General features: G+C 45.2%; 1 protein-coding gene across 2 annotated transcripts in view; it reads right to left on the reverse strand.

The window, feature by feature from the left end:
• cpap (centrosome assembly and centriole elongation protein) overlaps positions 1–15,745 on the reverse strand; it is a 168,013-nt gene that overhangs the window by 36,022 nt on the left and 116,246 nt on the right. For both annotated transcript variants that reach the window (XM_072476807.1, XM_072476808.1), the window contains exons 13-14: positions 7,324–7,451; positions 4,114–4,176 (exon numbers count right to left, since the gene is read on the reverse strand). In XM_072476807.1, coding sequence (XP_072332908.1) covers positions 4,114–4,176; positions 7,324–7,451 — 191 coding nt within the window. The remainder of the gene's footprint in view (positions 1–4,113; positions 4,177–7,323; positions 7,452–15,745) is intronic.

Genomic DNA, 15,745 nt, shown 5'->3' on the forward strand with positions numbered 1-15,745 from the left:
TCAATACTCTTGAGGGTTCTACCATTCACTGTATATTCCCTACCTGCATTAGACCTTCCAAAATGCATTACCTCACATTTGTCCGGATTAAACTCCATCTGCCATCTCTCCGCCCAAGTCTCCAGACAATCTAAATCCTGCTGTATCCTCCGACAGTCCTCATCGCTATCCGCAATTCCACCAACCTTTGTGTCGTCTGCAAACTTACTAATCAGACCAGTTACATTTTCCTCCAAATCATTTATATATACTACAAAGAGCAAAGGTCCCAGCACTGATGCCTGTGGAACACCACTGGTCACAGCCCTCCAATTAGAAAAGCATCCCTCCATTGCTACTCTCTGCCTTCTATGGCCTAGCCAGTTCTGTATCCACCTTGCCAGCTCACCCCTGATCCCGTGTGACTTCACCTTTTGTACTAGTCTACCATGAGGGACCTTGTCAAAGGCCTTACTGAATTCCACATAGACAACATCTACTGCCCTACCTGCATCAATCATCTTAGTGACCTCCTAGAAAAATTCTATCAAGTTAGTGAGACACGACCTCCCCTTCACAAAACCGTGCTGCCTCTCACTAATACGTCCATTTGCTTCCAAATGGGAGTAGATCCTGTCTCGAAGAATTCTCTCCAGTAATTTCCCTACCACTGAAGTAAGGCTCACCGGCCTGTAGTTCCCGGGATTATCCTTGCTACCCTTCTTAAACAGAGGAACAACATTGGCTATTCTCCAGTCCTCCGGGACATTCCCTGAAGACAGCGAGGATCCAAAGATTTCTGTCAAGGCCTCAGCAATTTCCTCTCCAGCCTCCTTCAGTATTCTGGGGTAGATCCCATCAGGCCCTGGGGACTTATCTACCTTAATATTTTTTAAGACACCCAACACCTCGTCTTTTTGGATCACAATGTGACCCAGGCTATCTACACCCCCTTCTCCAGACTCAACATCTACCAATTCCTTCTCTTTGGTGAATACTGATGCAAAGTATTCATTTAGTACCTCGCCCATTTCCTCTGGCTCCACACATAGATTCCCTTGCCTATCCTTCAGTGGGCCAACCCTTTCCCTGACTACCCTCTTGCTTTTTATGTACGTGTAAAAAGCCTTGGGATTTTCCTTAACCCTATTTGCCAATGACTTTTCGTGACCCCTTCTAGCCCTCCTGACTCCTTGCTTAAGTTCCTTCCTACTTTCCTTATATTCCACGCAGGCTTCGTCTGTTCCCAGCCTTTTAGCCCTGACAAATGCCTCCTTTTTCTTTTTGACGAGGCCTACAATATCACTCGTCATCCAAGGTTCCCGAAAATTGCCGTATTTATCCTTCTTCCTCACAGGAACATGCCGGTCCTGTATTCCTTTCAACTGCCACTTGAAAGCCTCCCACATGTCAGATGTTGATTTGCCCTCAAACATCCGCCCCCAATCTATGTTCTTCAGTTCCCGCCTAATATTGTTATAATTAGCCTTCCCCCAATTTAGCACATTCATCCTCGGACCACTCTTATCCTTGTCCACCAGTACTTTAAAACTTACTGAATTGTGGTCACTGTTACCGAAATGCTCCCCTACTGAAACATCTACCACCTGTCCGGGCTCATTCCCCAATACCAGGTCCAGTACCGCCCCTTCCCTAGTTGGACTGTCTACATATTGTTTTAAGAAGCCCTCCTGGATGCTCCTTACAAACTCCGCCCCGTCTAAGCCCCTGGCACTAAGTGAGTCCCAGTCAATATTGGGGAAGTTGAAGTCTCCCATCACCACAACCCTGTTGTTTTTACTCTTTTCCAAAATCTGTCTACCTATCTGCTCCTTGTAATTTGGGAAATTTTCGGGGTACAAATTGAATATGGGGAAGAGTGAGTTGTTTGTGGTGCATCCGGGGGAGCAGAGCAGGGGAATAGATGATTTACCGCTGAGGAAGGTAATAAGAGATTTCAGGTACTTAGGGATTCAGATAGCCAGGAGTTGGGGAACCTCACATAGGCTTAATTTAACGCAGTTGGTGGAACAGATGGAGGAGGATTTTAAGAGATGGGACATGGTGCCCCTGTCACTGGTGGGTAGGGTGCAGGCGGTCAAAATGGTAGTCCTCCCGAGATTCCTTTTTGTGTTTCAGTGCCTTCCGGTGATGGTCACGAAGGCTTTTTTCAAGAAAATTGAGAAAAGTGTCATGAGTTTTGTGTGGGCCGGGAAGACCCCGAGAGTGAGGAGGGGGTTCTTGCAGCGTAGCAGGGATAGGGGGGGGGCTGGCACTACCGAGCCTAAGTGAATACTACTGGGCCGCCAATATCTCAATGGTGTGTAAGTGGATGGGAGAAGGGGAGGGAGCGGCGTGGAAGAGATTGGAGATGGCGTCCTGCAAAGGAACCAGCCTACAAGCACTGGTGACGGCGCCGTTGCCGTTCTCCCCGAAGAAATACACCACAAGTCCAGTGGTGGTGGCAACGCTAAAAATTTGGGGGCAGTGGAGACGGCATAGGGGAAGGACGGGAGCCTCGGTGCGGTCCCCGATAGGAAATAATCATAGGTTTGTCCCGGGGAGAATAGATGGGGGATTTGGAGCATGGCAGAGAGCTGGGGTTGTGCAACTGAGAGATCTGTTCGTAGACGGGACGTTTGCGAGTCTGGGAGCGCTGACGGAAAAATATGGGTTGCCCCAAGGGAATGCATTTCGGTATATGCAACTGAGGGCATTTGCGAGGCAACAGGTGAGGGAATTCCCGCAGCTCCCGACGCAGGAGATTCAAGATAGAGTGATCTCAGGGACATGGGTGGGGGATGGCAGGGTGTCGGATATATACAGGGACATGAGGGACGAGGGAGAGATCATGGTGGATGAGCTGAAGGGGAAATGGGAAGAAGAGCTGGGGGAAGAGATTGAGGAGGGGCTGTGGGCTGATGCCCTACGTAGGGTAAACTCGTCGTCCTCGTGCGCCAGGCTAAGCCTGATACAATTCAAGGTTTTGCACAGGGCGCATATGACCGGAGCAAGGCTCAGTAAATTTTTGGGGGTAGAGGATAGGTGTGGGAGATGCTCGAGAAGCCCAGCAAACCACACCCACATGTTTTGGTCATGCCCGGCACTGCAGGGGTTCTGGGTGGGGGTGGCAAAGGTGCTTTCGAAGGTGGTGGGGGTCCGGGTCGAGCCAGGCTGGGGGTTGGCTATATTTGGGGTTGCAGAAGAGCCGGGAGTGCAGGAGGCGAAAGAGGCTGATGTCTTGGCCTTTGCGTCCCTAGTAGCCCGGCGAAGGATATTGCTTATGTGGAAGGAAGCCAAACCCCCGGGCGTGGAGACCTGGATAAATTACATGGCAGGGTTTATAAAACTAGAACGGATAAAGTTCGCACTAAGGGGTTCGGCTCAAGGGTTCACCAGGCGGTGGCAACCGTTCATTGACTACCTCGCAGAACGATAAAGGAAATGGGAAGGCAACAGCAGCAACCCGGGGGGGGGGGCTCGGGCAGGTCCTCAGGGGTGTTTTTGTATAGATATTTGTACTTGGTTATGTATATTGGATTGTTTGATTTAATCTCTGGAGAGTTATTATTTTTGTTATGGCAGTTGCCATTTAGTTTATATATTATTTATTTATTTGTTAAAACGGTCACTGTTATATATATTCTTTTATTGTTGTAAAAAGGTAAACCTTTGTATTGTTTTGTTTGACTGGAAAAAATTTGAATTTGCGCCTCAAACCAGTGGAATGCCAGCACAAATTCCGTGCAGTTAGTTTCTGATCTTAACAAAACACCCTGATAACCATTGGCAAAATGGCTTTCTATAGAAGGAGAGAAACAACCCAAAGATGTGCAGGGTAGGTGGATTGGCCAAACTAAATTGCCCCTTAATTGGAAAAAATGAATTGGGCACTCTAAATTTAAAAAAAAGATTGGCAAAACGTAAACTTGCACAGGAGGCGTTTGCGGCTTCGATTTAGGTTGCATTAAGTGAGGCTCGTAAAGCTGAAAGGATGGAATGTTAAAAGCTTGTTTCAGCCATTTCAATGTTTTTATTACAGGAAAAACAGTAACAATGATAAAAAGATACCTACAATTATAAGTTTACTACAAGTCAAAAATATTCTGTAAATACAAAAAAATGATTTCTCACCTTTCCATCTGGATACTTAATCACTTCTTGAATTTCATCCTCGGTCCCATTAGACTCCAGATTCTGTTTTAGAAATTCAGAGAAAGAACCAGTTGTTTACATCAACTGGCAGTCATATATAAAACTCAAGACACTTTGTGAATTCTGAAACCAAATATTATTCTGGAGTAAATGCCTTACATCTTTACTTTTACGGAAATTTCTGATCAACTGATTCGACAGACTTTATATTTGAAACCACATGTTATTAAATAAAAGGCCACAAATACAAGTTAATCTCCCATTTCAAATATAATCTTCAGGATAGGGGTTGTGCAAAGGCAAAGTATAATTAAACCAGGCCATTTTTGACCTTAAGTCAGCAATTTCTCTCTTTAAGCTTAACTACAATTTTTAGGAAGAGCCTATTATAAAATTACAAAGGCATTACACAAGTTTTATTTACAATCCCTCCCTAAAGTCAGACTTGCTAAGAGTCCAATTCTACAAACTACCAATAGTTTCCTACTGAAACCCCCAATTCTACCATTTAATTACCCCATCCAAGCACCTATTCCATTCAACCTAATCCTCTTATCAGAATGCTCTCCGAATGTCTCCCCACAAAACTAAAAATCATGCATGGAGGTGCTCAACCAGTATCAGGCTGCCATATTGGAGAATTCAAATTGTGGGTGCAGACAGGGATATTGAAAAGACATGCATATCCTCCAGTTCAACCCAGCTTGCTCCTCACTTGACAGCCATTATAATAAAATGATGTCGTCCTAATCACATCACCTACCCTGAATAAAAAAAGAAGTTTCACAAAAGAACACTGAGAAGAAAAAAAGGAGTATTAGAAAAGGCAACAAAAAGAGATGAGGGGAAAAGATAACTGCCACCTGCAGCAGTGGGCTCCACAGCCTTTTCATCATATCTTCCTGAAAGGATGAGAGATAAGCAGAAGAGGACAAGAGAACAATATGACAGGAAGGACAAAGGCAGCCAAGTTAACAAATAGGGAACAGGGAAAAGCAGCAATGCCAAGATGAGCATAAGAGATCAAGTAATGATATATTCAAAGTTTTGCATATGGCACGAACTTCTTGTGTCAGACCTATCACATGCAACATTTTGTTGCTAACATTCCTTTTATAAATAGTGTATCCAAAAATTAACTGATTTTATTTGCAAGCCAGGTAGTATCTGTGGAGTGAGGGAGGCAAGGCTAATGTTAGAGGTTGTTAAATTTTCATCAGAGCCAGTTAAAGGTCACTTACGGAAAATGATAACCCTCCTGTCCACTCTCCACAGATGCCATTGGACTTATTGTCTATTTCCAGCATTTCTTCATGTATGTATTTTAAATAAGTACGTTTTTCTCTCCTCCCATCCTATATGCAAAGAACAGCACAGCACAGGAACAGGCCCTTCAGCCTGCACCGATCATGATGCTGGTCTAAACTAAAACCTTTGGCACTTCCAAGGGGCAGCACGGTAGCACAAGTGGATAGCACTGTGGCTTCACAGCGCCAGGGTCCCAGGTTCGATTCCCTGCTGGGTCACTGTCTGTGCGGAGTCTGCACGTTCTCCCCGTGTGTGCGTGGGTTTCCTCCGGGTGCTCCGGTTTCCTCCCACAGTCCAAAGACGTGCAGGTTAGGTGGATTGGCCATGATAAATTGCCCTTAGTGACCAAAAAGGTTAGGAGGGGTTATTGGGTTATGGGGATAGGGTGGAAGTGAGGACTTAAGTGGGTCGGTGCAGACTCGATGGGCCGAATGGCCTCCTTCTGCACTGTATGTTCTATGTTCTATGTTCCAGTGTCCGCATCCCTTTATTCCCATCCTATTCATGTATTCGTCAAGATGCCTCTTAAACGTCGCTATCTTATCTGTTTCCATCACCTCCTCTGTGTAAAAAGCCTGCCTCGCACATCTCCTCTAAACTTTGCCCCTCACACCTTAAACCTATGTCCCCTAGTAATTCACTTTTCTACCCTGGAAAAATGGTCTGACTATCCACTCTATCCATGCCGCTCATAATTTTGTAAACCTCTATCAGGTCGCCCACAACCTCCATCGTTCCAGTGAAAACAATCCAAGTTTATTCAACCTCTCCTCATAGCGAATATCCTCCAGACCAGCTAATATCTTGTTAAACCTCTTCAGTACCCTCTCTATTGACAGTTTGCTGGGGTGTAATTCCCTGAGTACATGTTGTCCTCCAGTACCTTGTTCAAGTGGTCGGTATTTACACTCGAATCTTGTTGCTGATTTTGTGGGCTATTGAACCACAAGGAGGTAGAAATCACAGCCTGATCCTGTCCAGTTGATGCTCGCAGATAGATTTGCACAATGATCTTCAGTTGACTATTAGGAGCAAGAACACTGGCTTGATTTTTCTTTGCCTAACCTGAGGCGGCCAGGCCAATTACAGTGACCCTACAACTGCTCAGTTCAGGCTGGCTGACTAACTGCCTAAGGATTGAACCAGGAACCTTTCTGTTACTCATGGCATAAACTCACTAGGTCATTGGGGTTGCCCTAATGTAACCAGGGGCCGGTTTGGCTGGACAGCTGGTTTGTGATGCAGAGCAAGGCCAACAGCGTGGGTTAAATTCCTGCACCGGCTGACGTATTCATGAAGGCCCGCCTTCTCAACCTTACCCCTCGCCTGTGGTGATCTCAGGTTAAATCACCACCAATCAGCTCTCCCCCTCAAAGGGGAAGCAGCCTATGGTCACCTGGGATGGCATGGTAGCACAGTGGTTAGCATTGTCGCTTCACAGCTCCAGGGTCCCAGGTTCGATTCCCGGCTTGGCTCACTGTCTATGTGGAGTCTGCACCTTCTCCCCGTGTCTACATGGGTTTCCTTCGGGTGCTCCAGTTTCCTCCCACAGTTCAAAGATGTGCAGGTTAGGTGGATTGGCCATGCTAAATTGCCCTGAATGTCCAAAGGGGTTGGGTGGGGTTGCTGGGTTACAGGCATGGGGGCAGAGTTGTGGGCTTAAGTGGAGTGCTCTTTCCAAGGGCCGGTGCAGGCTCGATGGACCAAATGGCCTCCTGCACTGTAAATTCTATGAATATGTCTTTACTTATTTACCTAATATAAAATACAATAAATCGCCACATTCCAAAAAAATACTGTTTTTGCAACTCGCTGCTTTAAACTTTTAGATGTGATCTGTATCTGATTTTTGTCCATTAATATATGTCACAGAAGACTTACAGAACTGGCTGGTATTGAAACCCGGTCAGAGTTTGGACACTTTTCAAAAGGCTCTGAATGCATCATACTGCCCATTGCAGAATCAGTCATATTACTGAGGGACATCGAAGGTGGTACCGAAACTGAACCTGAATCAATAAAACAAAATGGTTAATCAGCTTTGGTTGTGGTGTTAGCCTTTATCAGTACTTGTCAACATCATTGCAATATGCACATTCACACTACTTTATGGGCGACACAGTGGCACAGCGGTTAGCACTGCTGCCTTACAGCACTGAGGACCTGGGTTCGATCCCGGCCACGGGTCACTGTCCGTGTGGAGTTTGCACATTCTACCCGTGTTTGCATGGGTCTCACCCCCACAACCCAAAGATGTGCAGGATAGGGGAATTGGCCACGCTAAATTGCCCCTTATTTGGAAAAAAAAGAATTGGGTACTTTAAATTAAATCTTTTTTAAGAAACACACAATTTTATAAAGTTCCACACCAAAACCCAGCCTCACACCCCCTGATTCTGCACTCACCGTCTAACGCCCATGATTACAATCTGCTTCTAGATTCTCACTAACATTCGCTGACAACAGTCAGGAGGAGGTACGGTGCACATAGATACACTGATTATGCATCAAGGAGCTGGTGTCCACATGGTACATCACCACAGGCTCAATTCCTCATGTAATCCAGAACCAATGTTTCTCAAGGCACAATCATGACAACCATAACTACCCCCATCATGAAATGGAAAAATTACATCTCTTTATTGACATTATTGCCTCAGGTAATATTTTATTACATTTATTATGGTATTTAGAATGTACGGCACAGAAACAGGCCATTTGGCCCCTCTAGTCTGCTAATTTATAATCTACATGTGGTTTCCTCTATGCGCTCAACCTCATCTCAGTAGACAGTTTCTCACTATCTACTCTGTCCAGACCCTTTGTGACTTTGAATACCTCACTCTCATCTGCACGCTCTCCCAGTGTCTGCGTGGGTTTCCTCCGGGTGCTCCGGTTTCCTCCCACAGTCCAGAGACATGCAGGTTAGGTGGATTGGCCATGATAAATTGCCCTCAGTGACCAAAAAGGTTAGGAGGGGTTATTGGGTTATGGGGCTAGGGTGGAAGTGAGGGCTTAAGTGGGTCGGTGCAGACTCGATGGGCCGAATGGCCTCCTTCTGCACTGTATGTTTTATGTTGATCTCCTCTCAACCTTCTCTTCAAGAGTAATGGCCTCAGCTTCTCCATTCGCCTCCTGGGTTAATCATGAATCTTTTCTGCACCCTCTCAAATAATTTCACATCGTCCCAGAGTACAATGCCCAGAGCTGAACACAATTGTTTATTTTTGAAAACATCCAAGCTCTTTACCACTTGCTGTGGGTTGTGAGTTCCACATTTTAGCTGCTTCAGTTGGGTTTCCTCCAAGTCCCACAACCCAATCAGTCCAAATGGCTTTTATCTTAGTTCTGGTAACATCCTTGTCAATCCTTTTTGCATTTTTCACTGATCCAATGCCATTTTATAGTGTGGAGACCAGAACTGTGCACAGTACTCTAGGACTCCAAGACCAGCTTAGCATACTTACGACATCTTTGAGTTCTTTGCCCGAAAGCAGGCCCTTTGCAATCATACGTCAAAACAGCAAAGTACTGTGAATTGTACTTCCGGTAGGGCAAGGAGGCAGGCCCAAATTCTATTTCAGCTCGAATAAAGATCAAATCCCTTGCCATTGACGTTACAAGCCCACAAGCTAGCAATCTAGCTAACAAGCTAACGGACCCTCCTTCTGATATCCAGTAATAAATCCCAGTGCTTTGTTAGCATTTTTTATTGTTATGCTTACCTATGACACTGCTTTTAAATAATTAGTTCATCTAGAATATCTAGATTCTTTTGCTCTTCCACCCTATCCAGTTTCTCATTTCCTGAGGTGTAGGCAATGTATCCAATTTTCATACCAATGATCATTTGCATCACTTCACATTAACCAATGTCAAAGTTCAGTTGTCATTTAACTGACCAATCTGCAAGTTTTAAATGGCATGTGTGATTCAGTGAGTAGCACTCTTGCTCAAGTCAAATGGTTCGGGGTTCAGGCCCCACTCTAGGACTTGGCAACAGAAACCAAGGTTGATACTCCAGTGCAGTATTGAGCGAGTGTGGCACTGCCAGAGTAGCTGGCTTTGATGTGGACAGCATGGTAGCACAGTGGTTAGCACTGTTGCTTCACAGCGCCAGGTTAGATTCCCAGCTTGGGTCACTGTCTGTGCGGAGTCTGCACGTTCTCCCAGTATCTGCATGGGTTTCCTATGGGTGTTTCGGTTACCTTCAAAAAGTCCCGAAAGACGTGCTTTGCTAGGTGAATTGGACATTCTGAATTCTCCCTCAGTGTATCCGAACAGGCGTCGTAGTGTGGCGACTAGGGGATTTTCAAAGTAGCTTCATTGAGGTTTTAATGCAAGCCTACTTGTGACACTAATAAAGATTATTATTACTATTAACCAAGGCCCCATTTGCCCTGTCAGATAAACATAAAAGATCCCAGACATTATTTCAAGCAAGATTCATTCCTCAATTAACACCACAAAACAAAATTCTAATCATCATTACATTGCTGTTTGTGTGCGAGCTTGCTTCACACGTTTCCTACATTACAACAGTGACTACACTGCAAAAGTACTTCATTGGCTTTAACACGCTTCGAGACATCTGGAGGTAGTAAAAAGCGTTTCATAATGGGAGACTTTTCCTCCCCTTTTTCTAATGTCTTCTTTTATTGTGTTATATTCTTACTTAGTGTTAGCTTCCCTCCTTGCCAGTTCGGCTTTATCTACAAATGTTATTAATACTTATCCCACAGTCCAAATCCTTAACCGTAAATTAGAAAAAAACAGGCTCCCAGCATTGATTCTTGTGGAACATTGCTTTCTATCTTTGTCCAATCTGAATAACTACCCATTGCACCTACTCTTGTCTTTTGCGTTTTAGCCAATTTGCTATTCATTAAGCAATCCTTCCTTCCACATGCCCGAACCTTTATCATGAGTCCCCCATGAAATCCAGGTAAGAGATATTTACTATAATGCTCTTGTATACTTTCAGTTACCTTTCCAAAGAATTTAATGAGGTTAAATAGACCGGAATAGCCTTTTGGAATCCATACGGGCTGCTTTTGATGATATTTTCTGATTTAAGATGTCCTTCTATCATTTCTTTGTGCAAACATTCCCCTATTTTCCCTTTTAAAACTGAAGTTAATCTGTCTGGTATAGCTCCCAGATTATCTTCTTTTTCCTTTTGTATCTGGAAAAAACATTTGTTGTCTGCCAATTCTTTGGTTTGTCAATTACATTCCCCCTTTCTATCCCAACTGTATTTTAACTTGAAACTAATCCGCTAGTGCAGCGTCTATACTGTTACCTTCCTTAGTAAACACGGAGACAAAATAGTTTTAAATACTTCTCCCAATTCTGTCATCATGTACGAGTTTATCTTGTTTATCCTTTAATGCTCCTACTTTAATTTTCCTTCAAACACATTTCTTTTTAAATTCTTGATAATATTGTAATCTATCTTTGCCTTTCTGATGTCTATTTTATATATCTGAAATTATTTGCTGAGTTAATTGAATTCCCTTTTGCCTTCTTCTTTAACATCTAACTACTTCTTACAATATGCTGGTTTTAGATTCAATGTTTTTTTAAAGTTTTTTTTATTAATTCATGGTGCCCTATAATTAGCTTGCTTGTTTTTGACTTTTAGTAAAAGCACATTTACCCTTTTAAAGATTTCCCATTATTTTTCTATCTCTTTGCTTTTCAAGACTTTCTCCCAGTTTACCTTCTTTAGGTCAACCCTTAATTCCTCAATTTTCTCTTTTCCAATTATCTTACACTTTGGCCTACTTGGGTCACCCTCAATTCTATTCTTGAAACTTACTAGGCTATGATCACTACTATGAAGATGCTCTCCTATTCTTACTTTTCCTATTTGTTCAGGTTCATTATCTATTATAAGGCAGTGCTGGGATTTCTTTTTGATGAACTTGTATACAGAGCGAGAAAAAAAGTCTGTGTAGGCTTTACAGCTAGATTCCCTATACTTCTTTCAATACTTCGTTCATTCACCTGAGGAAGGAGCATTGCTCCGAAAGCTAGTGTTTGAAACAAGCGTGTTGGACTTTAACCTGGTGTTGTAAGACTTCTTACTGTCTTTCAATAAGTCTTCCTGCCAGATCAATTGGGGATAGCCGAAATCTCTCATGAACATTATCCTATGCCTGTTTCTCACCTCATATTTCTTCCCCACATTCCCTATCATTATTTGTGGTCTACTGTATACCACTATTAGGGTAATGGATTCCTTGTTTTAACTCGATACATATGCATTCTGCATCTATCTCACTATCAGTTGCATTATTTTTTACGACTGCCATTATGTTACCTTTAACTAAAACAGATATTCCACCTCCTTTCCTTAGTTCCCTTTCATTCCTAAATGTGTTATGTCCTGCAATATTTCTTTGCTTCTCCTGTTTTCCATACAGTTATTTCTATTATTTCTAGATTCTCTCTGCAAATTTTGTCCATTGTTCATCTATTTTAATCTTAATACTACTTATGTAACCAAAACAGTTCAATTTGTTCTTTTTTGTTTGTAGTAGTTATTTTACTGTTTTGTTCTACAACATTATCCGATCTCAGATCATTCATGTTATGTTCATGTTCGGCAAAATTTGCAGTTAGGAACGGACACCATTACTTATAGACGCTGCTAATACATTTATTTTTTATTAGAAAATATTTTATTAAGGCATTTATAATTTTAACATTTTAAACCAAGAGATCCAACAAACACAAAAAACCCACAATAACATAACTATCTCCCCCAAGTGCATAACCCCCAACTAGCATGGTCCATGTAACTACTCCAGGGGCTGGTTTAGCACAATGGGCTAAACAGCTGACTTGTAATGCAGAACAAGACCAGCAGCGCGGGTCCAATTCCCGTACCGGCCTCCAAGAAAAGGCGCCGGAATGTGGCGACTGGGAGCTTTTCATAGTAACTTCACTGAAGCCTACTTGTGCCAATAAGCGATTATTATTATTACTCCATCTCATGGTTCTCCCTTCATTAGTTTTCCTACGCTTATTCGTCACTTTCATGCCTCCCCATTCCACCACCCCCCCATCTGCTGACGACCAATTTTCCTTGAAGAAGTCGATGAATGGCTGCCACCTCCGAGCGAACCCATGTAATGAACCCCTTAAGGCGAACTTGATTTTTTTCCAACCTAAGAAACCCTGCCAAGTCGCTGACCCAACCCCCCGACTTTGGAGGCTCCGAGTACCTCCAACCCAACAGAATCGGTCTCCAGGCCACCAGGGAGGCAAAGGCCAAAACATCGGCCTCTCCTCCCACCTGGGCTCCCGGATCTTCCGACACTCCAAATATTGTCACCTCTGGACTCTGAGTCACCCTCCCTTCTAGGACCTCTGACATGACATCCGCAAATCATTGCCAAAATCCCCTCAGCCTCGGACATGCCCAAACATGTGCACATGATTCACAAGACCTCCCTCACAGCGCCCACACCTGTCCTCCACCTCCTCAAAAACATGCTCATCCGGGCCATGGTCATATGAGCCCTGTGGACCACCTTGAATTGGATCAGGTTAAGCCTGGCACATGACGAGGATGCATTGACTCTCCTCAGGGCCTCCTCCCATAACCAGACTTCCAATTCTCCTCCCAACTCTTCCTCCCACTTCCTCTTCACCTCTCCTATTGGAACTCCTTCCCACTCCATCAATTCCTTATCTATTTCCGAGACCTTCCCCTCCTCAACCCTGTTTTTAACATCAATTTGTCCTGTACCCCCCTTTGTGGGAGGCGCGAGAAGTCTCCGAACAAAATCCCACAATTGCAAGTACTGGAACCCATTCACACCTGGCAATTCAAACTCCTCCTTTAGCTCCTCCAAACTCAGGAAACCCTCTTCAATAAAAAGATCTCCAAATCTCTTGATCCCTGCCTGCTGACACTTCCGAAAGCCCCCGTCCAGCTCCCCAGGACTAACGAGTGGTTGTCATCGATCAGTGACCACACCAACGCCCCCTCCAGTCCCATGAGCTGCCTCCATTGTCCCCCACACCCTCAGGGTTGCCACTACCACTGGGCTTGTGGAGTACCGAGCCGGTGAGAATGGCAGAGGTGCCATTAACAAAGCGTTCAGGCTCATGCCCTTGCAGGATGCCGTCTCTACGTACTCCCGCACATCCCGACCCCCCCACCCCGTAAACTACCCACTTCCTAACCATCAAAATGTTAGCCACCCAGTAATAGTTGATAAAGTTCGGAAGGGCCAGCCCCCCTCCCCGCGCCCCCGCTCAAATAGGACCTTCTTCACCAGCAGGGCTTTCCCGGCCCACATAAAACCAGAGATCGCCGCATTCATCCTCCTAAAAAACGCTTTAGGGATGAAAATTGGGAGACACTGAAAAACGAACAGCAATCTTGGGAGGACTGTCATTTTCACAGTCTGTACTCTCCCTGCCAATGACAGCGGGAGCACATTCTACCTTTGGAAGTTCCCTTTCATCTGCTCTATCGACCTGCCCAAATTTAGTTTGTGAAGCTGACCCCAGTCCCATGCCACTTGAACACCCAGGTACCTAAAATTCCCACCACCTTGAACTGCATCTCCCTCAATCTCCTCTCCTGCCTCCTTGCCTGGATCATAAAAACCTCACTCTTGCCCATATTCAGTTTATAACCTGAGAACTTGCCAAATTCCTCTAGTATCCCCAAAATTCCTGCCGTCCCCCCTAACGGGTCTGTTATGTAAGGGAGCAAGACGTCTGCAGAAAGTGAGAGCCTGTGTTCCACTCCCCCTCTCACTATCCCCGCCAAATGTTCGATGTTCGCAGCGTCATTGCCAATGGCCCTATGGCCAGGGCAAACAGTAGGGGGGGGGGGGAAAGAGTGGAGATCCCGGTCTCGTCCCCCGACACATCCTAAAATATTCCGATTGCACCCGATTTGACCTTACATTTGCCACCGGTGCCGGATATAGCAACCGGACCCAATCCACAAATCCCTGCCTGAACCAAAACCTTCCCAGGACCACCCACAGATATGTCCATTCCACCTGATCAAAGGCCTTTTCTGCATCCATGGCCACCACCACCTCGACCTCGTGCCCCTCCACAGGCATCATTATTATGTTAAGGAGCCACCTAATGTTGGACGCTAGGTGTCATCCCGTAACAAATCCTGACTGGTCCTCCCCTATTACCCCCGGAACACAGTCCCCTATCCGTGTGGCCAAGATCTTTGCCAGCAATTTTGCATCCACATTAAGCAGGGAGATTGGCCTACACGACCCACAGCTTTGCGGATCTTTATCCCGTTTCAAGATAAGGGAAATTGATGCCAGCGATAACGTCAGGGGGAGCACTCCCAATTCCTTTGACTCATTGAAAGCCTTTACCAAAACGGCCCACACAGCTCAGAAAACATCTTATAGAACTCCACCGTGTATCCGTCCGGTCCTGAGGTTTGCACGATTGCATCACCCCCAACTCCTCTATAACCTCCCCGAGCCAAATTGGAGCTCCCAGATCCTCCACCAACTCCTCATCTATCCTCGGGAATTCCAGGCCCCCCAAAAATCATTTCATTCCCTCCTCCCAGGCTGGGGGTTCTGATTTACACAATTTACTGTAAAACTCCTGAAACACATCATTCACCCCCCCCCCCCCCCCCCCCCGGACCCAGAACCACCTTTCCCCTGTGTCTCTTACTTTCCCCATCTCTCTCGCCACCTCCTGTTTCCTCAGCTGATGCACCAGCATCCTACTAGCTTTCTCCCCATTTTCATAAACCACACCCCTTACCCTCCTCAGCTGTCCCACCACCTTACCTGTGGACAGTAGCCCAAATGCCAGCTGCAGTCTCTGATGCTCTTTCAAAAGCTCGTCATCCAGAGTCTCCGCATATCTCCTGTCACCTGCAAAATTTTGCCTACCGTCTGTCTAACTCCGCCCGCTCAGCATTCTCCTTATGGGTCCGAATTCAGATGAATTCTCCCCTTATAACCCCCTTCAGTGCCTCCCAGATCAGCCCCGCTGACACCTCTCCCATATCATTAATCTTTATGTAACCCCGAATGGCCTCCCTCACCCCCTCACACACCTCATCCTTCGCTAATAGCCCCACATCCAACCTCCATTGCGGGCGCTAGGCCTTTCCTTTACTAACTTGAAAGTCCGCCCAGTGCGGAGTGTGGTCTGACACCACTATTGCTGAATAATCAGCATGTACCACCTCTGCCAGCAGCGTTTTGTCCAGCACAAAGACGTCTATCCGGGAATACACCTTATGCACATGGGAGTAGAACGAATACTCCTTACTCCTCGG

The sequence above is a fragment of the Scyliorhinus torazame genome, chromosome 15, assembly GCF_047496885.1.
Source record: "Scyliorhinus torazame isolate Kashiwa2021f chromosome 15, sScyTor2.1, whole genome shotgun sequence".
Classification (NCBI taxonomy): domain Eukaryota; kingdom Metazoa; phylum Chordata; class Chondrichthyes; order Carcharhiniformes; family Scyliorhinidae; genus Scyliorhinus; species Scyliorhinus torazame.